Source organism: Zootoca vivipara, chromosome Z2 (genome assembly GCF_965207765.1).
Source record: "Zootoca vivipara chromosome Z2, rZooViv2.hap1.1, whole genome shotgun sequence".
Lineage (NCBI taxonomy): Eukaryota > Metazoa > Chordata > Lepidosauria > Squamata > Lacertidae > Zootoca > Zootoca vivipara.
Window position 1 is genome coordinate 14,585,943 of NC_142585.1, and position 6,000 is coordinate 14,591,942.

Genomic DNA, 6,000 nt, shown 5'->3' on the forward strand with positions numbered 1-6,000 from the left:
AATGCAAATGAACAATGGAGCCTACCTAATAGCAGTGAAGGCAGCATGGAAGGCATAATTTGCTGCCTCCATTGCATCCTCACTCTGCCATCTGGCAGAGCTGTTCTGGGTAGTGCAGGGTCTTTTACATTCTGACCTGAAGTAGGTGGTGGGATTGATGGTACAGTGGTACCCCGACTTACAAATTTAATGCATTCTGAACACACATTCATAAATCGAAAAAAATCCTAAGTCGAATCCCATAGGAATGCATTGGGAGAAAAATTCGTAAGTTGAAGCAACCTGATCTAAAAATTTGTAAGTCGAAAAAATCGTATCTAAACCGCATTCAAGATGGCAGACGGAGCTCCGATAGTAAGTCGAAACATTTGTAAGTTGAGTCATTCGTAAGTCGAGGTACTACTGTAGCTCCTCACTGTGTTTGCAAAGCATTTTGAAGACAAAATCTCTTGCATTCACTAGGATCTTAATTCTGCTGCTACAGCAGATTACTCTCAAGGGATGTCTAGAGCACTGTTGAGTCCTGTTGTGTTGGATGAGTTTCAGTTAGTAATGATGTGGACAAGGTGCTTGGATCAGTGCAACAATGTTCTGTGGACTCTTGTCCCTCTTGACTGATAAAAAATAGGGGGGGGAGCTGGCTGGGGCAGGGAGGGATTAATGAATCCTTGTGAGAGGGGGTTGTCCCTGCCTACTTAAAGATAAAACCACTCTCCAAGAAACGCTCCCTTGATTAAGAAGATCTAAGTAACCACGGTACCCACAAGTTGCTAATCTCCCCTTCATGGGCAAGGTTCTTGAACAGGTGATTGCAGACCAGATTCAGACATGTAACCTCATCAAGAACAGACAATCACCCAGCCATCCATGCTAGGTAACCACCCACCAGCAGTGTCTCAGACTTATTTAGATTGAGCTTTAGTTCTTTAGCTCTCATCCAGTCCATTACTGAGGCAGGGCAACCAATAGCTGCTGCAGGTACTCAGAGCTATACCAGTACACTTCTTCCATCCTCCCTCAACCTGAGGAGTTTGTGGCAGCTTGATGATGAGTAAACCTTCTTTATCCAGAAACTGATGTGGCATACCCTCCAAATGTCCTGATTTTCCAAGGACAGTGCCAAAATTATGAAAGCCACCCCCGGCACGTGTGGTGTGTCCCACTGGTGTGGTGGTGATGGCGCTTACCCTTCTTCTGATAGGAAATGCTTTGTGGTGGTGGTGGTGGTGGGAAATGGAGTTCAAGGAGGCTCAGTTGGGGGGGGGGAGTAAGAAGTGTCCCCATTTTCATCTGAGGATTGTTGGAGGGTATGGTGTGGTCCCAGCACTATATAGGATAGATTGTCTGCATCTGAGCTGAATGCAGTTCTGAGCCTGGTCCTCCTCTGAAGTTACAACTTACTTTTTCTTGCATTAAAATCCAAGCAAATTAGTAAAAAGAGGAAGAAAAATATTTAAGGTTTATTTAAGAGTGTTTATGCCACACCCTTCCTACGTAACTACAGTACTCAGGGTGACTCAGTGCAAGTTGAAAAATGTTTTAAAGTTGAGAGTTCACTAGCTTTTCCTGTTCTGCACCTCTTAACATATGCAGTCACTAAGTGTGTGTCAAGTTTACGCCTTTGGTATCAATTCATTTACCATTTCAGGTAAAGCTGAATTTGCACATGCAGAACTGCTGCTTGAGTTCCCCAGTTTGGTTTGTTGGTGTTCCAGCAGGCAGTATCCATTCTTATATGGCATGGGTTGCACTGAAAATCAAGCCGGCCAATTTTACATATGCAAACTGGGTCCAAAAGTTGGCATTTTTGCACTGATGCACTTTGGAAAACTTAACTATGCTTGCTGTAGGAACAGGACCTTTGTGTGTTTGACACCTTTGCCATTACTCTGCATTGATTTTCTCCAGCCCTGCTTTCATGCATACTTTTGACCATTCTTTACTATTGCACTTTACAGTGAGATCATGACGATTTAGCCAGAATATTTTACATTAATTGCTCTGCTTTGTTTCAGTCTTCTTTCCTCCCATATTCCATCTCTCCCAATATTATTTTCTCACAATATTTTAAACATATGCTATCTTGATATCAGCAAGTTCTTAAACATGATGACAATACATGGTTGGTGGGTGGGTAGGAGGGAGGGAGGGAGGTAGATGTGGCATGTGTTTATTTATACAGACCTTCCTCAATGTCAGAGAATTCTAACAAAATGGGGGGTTAAAATATGTTGCAGTGAGTCTCTTGAGTGCATGGCATTTTGTAATTATATACATTTACAAGGTCTGAAGCCGGCTGTACCACATATTTTGACATAAGAGTTGCATTGTATTAAGTAATGTATTTCCACTAAGGGCATGTATGTACTATGATCTTATGTTGATTTAAAGCCATTTGCTAGTCATGTCTTTCCCCAAAGAATCCTGGGAATTGAAATTTGATGAATGTGTCAAGAGTCCTTTATTGCAATGCTTAGTTAGCACCCCTTCCCCACCCCCTCCACCCCACCCCCTCCCCACAGAATATATAACTAGAGTTTCCATCGAATGACCCCTTGCAGGCATTGGCTAATCCCTTGATATTGAAATGCATCTTCCACCATTCCTGACAGCTGCCCACACTGACTGGGGCCAAGGTCTGGAAATCAGCAACTTCTGAAGAGAACCATGCTGGCTACCTAGCAAATCTATCCTTTATATAGATCCTGATATGCCTCTTAGTAGGGCAGCTTGGAGGGATAGCTGTTATATCCAGATAAACCCCAAAAGCAAGCATCCTGTAAATCAGGGATGGGAAATTGGTTGTCATCCTGATATTGTAGGAACACAACTCCCATAATTCCTTACTATTGACCATGCTGGGTGGGACTGATAAGAATTGGTGCCCAACCACATCTGAGTGGGGGGCACAGGTTCCCCAAGCCTGCATCTCCCATATGAATGTTTGGAATCTGAATTGCCTATCTAAATCTAAAAATAGTAAAATCTCCCTGAGTCCCTCCCCATCCCCATGACACTATTAAGCTAGTTGATAGCTGCCAAGCCGACTTTTAGGGTAGGGTTGGAGATGTGATGATGAAGGCAGGGGCTTTTCTCATGCTGTTTCTCTGTTTGCCAGCTCTGAACGTCTTCGCATCAGCTGTTAAGTACTGAAGTCGTATACACAATGATGTTAAGCCAGCAAACATGGAAATATGGGAATAGCACGAGAAAGCCCTTTGTCCTCTCTCCCTGATTGCTGAAGAATTTTATCGTCTGATCTCCAGAGGGGTTTTCGAAGTGGCGGTGAACTGTTCAAGCTGCCCTACTGAAAGGTATTCAGGGCAAGAACGCTAAGACAGAAAAGGAAAGAAAAGAAAGACAAAGAGAGACTTGAGAACATTGTGCTATAAGTGTTCGATAATGTAGGGTTTTTCCCTAAGGCAAAATAAGTGATATTAACCATCACTGGGTGTGAATGGTGGTAACTATATAAGATATATCTTTTTATTCTCTTATGTTGCTGAAAGCCACTTTGTCCTTAATGGACTAATGCCCTTAACTTATTTACGCTGAGGATATCTGTTGTCCCTGCTCCCCTCCCTTATAGCAGGGATGGGGAACCTGTTCCTTTCCAGGTGTTGCTGGACTGCAACTCCCATCAGCCCCACCCAGCATGCCCAGTGGTTAGGGATGGTGAGTTGCCTAGTCCAGCAACAGTGAAGGGCCACAGGTTCCCCAATCCCACCTTCTGCCTTCTATCCCATATACATGATGATAAAGGAGCAATAACTTTTAGGCATATACATAAAAAAAGACAAAGTAAAGTTATCTATACTCCCTGCATTTCTTGGTAAAATGCTTTGTCTCATATGCTCCAGAATGAGAAATTATTGTTGGTTTATTTTTTTATTTTCTGGGGGGGGGAGGGGGGTTATTGTAAGAAATACTTTTTTTCCGCTATGCAGGATAGCCAGATATGAGCATTTTACAGTGCTTTGTTGATCTTAAAATGCCAAATGGCTCGTTCCACTGGCTTAACACGCCATCAATCCTCAGCATGGTGGAAAGTCAGCTGCTAATGCATTTTCTCCATGACACACATCATGGAGAATGTGAAGGGCGGTTCCATGTGCAGCAGGGCTAGGAAACATGGGGACATCCAAATGTTGTTGGACTCCAATTCCCATCAGCTCCAGCCAGTAGCGTCAAAGGTCAAGGGTGATGGGAGTTATAGCCCACCACAACGGGTACCCTTGCTCTACATGGAACACCCACCTCCACATGTTGCATCCATGGGGTGGGGGAGAGTTGTATATCTGCTCCTCTATCATAGGTCCACTAGGCCTCCAAGCCTAAACATGTGGAATGGGAAGTAAGTCCCATTGATTTCAATGGGACTTACATCTGAGTAAACATGCATAGGATTGTGCTGCATGTTGTATGAACTGGGCCCAAGAGAGGGTGTACCTCGTACTTGCAATTCCGTATAGATATATGTATAGTATACACCTGTAGCCAGCCTCTATCATTCTTTTTTTTAATTATTATTCTAACTGTTAAGCTTTTCGATGAAAGCTTATTTTATATTATGCTGGCTAGCATTTTTAAGAATACCTACTTAGGCACAATTTAGATGGCACGCCCTTCCCCAATATTTAAGCAAAAGGTCTTGCATTTAGTGTGATTTTAAAAATAAATAAATCAAAACCTTAACTACCACTAGTACAAATAAATAATAATACTGCTGCCTAGCATTAAAATGGCTGCCTTTTTAGGCAATTTGGCAAGATCACTGAATTTATCTTTGGTTAGCATAAGATGTAACATTTTCATTTTTTGGTTGTTGCTTATTACATGTTTAAAATGTGTACTATGCCTATCACAGTTTGCATTAATGTGTTGCATTAATGTGTTGCATTGTATCATCCTTGGGCAATAATGTAAAAGAATGTACACTTCATGTAACAGTGTTTGGATTGGTGCGGGATTCATTGAGCACAGTCCACCTAGAACTTTGACTGTGGATATCCCACTGAAAAGTAGGATTCTACAAGAGCACAGAAATTATCTTCAAATGTTTTGAACAATATTCCTACTGGATTGCACTCAGTGCTTTTAAAAAAAGGGGAAGGAGTAAAAAGGAAATGTATGAATGATAATATAAAATTGGATAGCTAGATGGCAGGGGAAGGGGGAAGAGGTATCTGTCCCAATCACATATTAACTGTGCGCCTAGATCAACAAGAAGTTGCTCCACGGGAAGCACTTTTGCACAAGAAAAGCAGGTGTAGAAGTGCCACATGCTTCCACATTTTAAATGTGTGTCTCCTGAAAAAAAAGAAATGCATGAGCTCCCTAATCATTTAAACCTTTTATATTTGCCTGGAGCCCACATTGATTTTTTTTTTCGGACAAGTCAATGCACAGCAAAAGCTGAGTGCTACTCTCAGCCATATTTCTTTCTACAACATGTTGAGTGCAGCAATCCTGCCAAAGTTAAGCACTCTTAACTCACATTGATTTTTTAAAAAAGTAAATGTTAAGCATTTGCTCCTCCTTTCATATATTCAGAGTTGGCTTTAAAAAAAGCAAAAAAACCCACAACTTTTTAAATTAAATTTGTATAGGGCCCAACATCCAAAGATCCCTGGAGGGTTCACAGCATAAAAATACAAAATAAGATCATACATAAGGAAACAAAAACACCCCAATAACTCCCCTCCCACAATCTCATTTAAAAGGTCATAGAATATTTGATCAGCCAAAGTCCTGAGTATAGAAAAATGTTTTCAGGTGGTGCCTAAAGTTATGTAATGAAGGTGCCTGGCAGATGTTGCTGTGGTGTGCATTCAACAAATGAGGAGCCACTACAGAAAAGGCCTATTCTTATGTTGCTGCTCTTCAGGCCTCTCATGGAGGGGGCACTCAAGGGGCTTCAAATGATGATCATGGGGTTTGGGTTGGTTCATATGGGGAGAGGCAGTCCTGAGCTGTTTGTAAGGCTTCATAGGTCAAAAC

The 6,000-nt window shown here is 41.9% G+C and overlaps 1 protein-coding gene across 1 annotated transcript in view; it reads left to right on the forward strand.

Annotated features, from left to right (window-relative positions):
• LOC118084139 (protocadherin-11 X-linked) overlaps positions 1–5,127 on the forward strand; it is a 177,540-nt gene extending 172,413 nt beyond the window's left edge. Inside the window, exon 5 of the mRNA XM_060270233.2 lies at positions 3,119–5,127. Within this exon, the coding sequence (XP_060126216.1) occupies positions 3,119–3,124 (6 nt within the window). The 3' untranslated portion in view covers positions 3,125–5,127. The remainder of the gene's footprint in view (positions 1–3,118) is intronic.
• Positions 5,128–6,000: the final 873 nt, after the last annotated feature.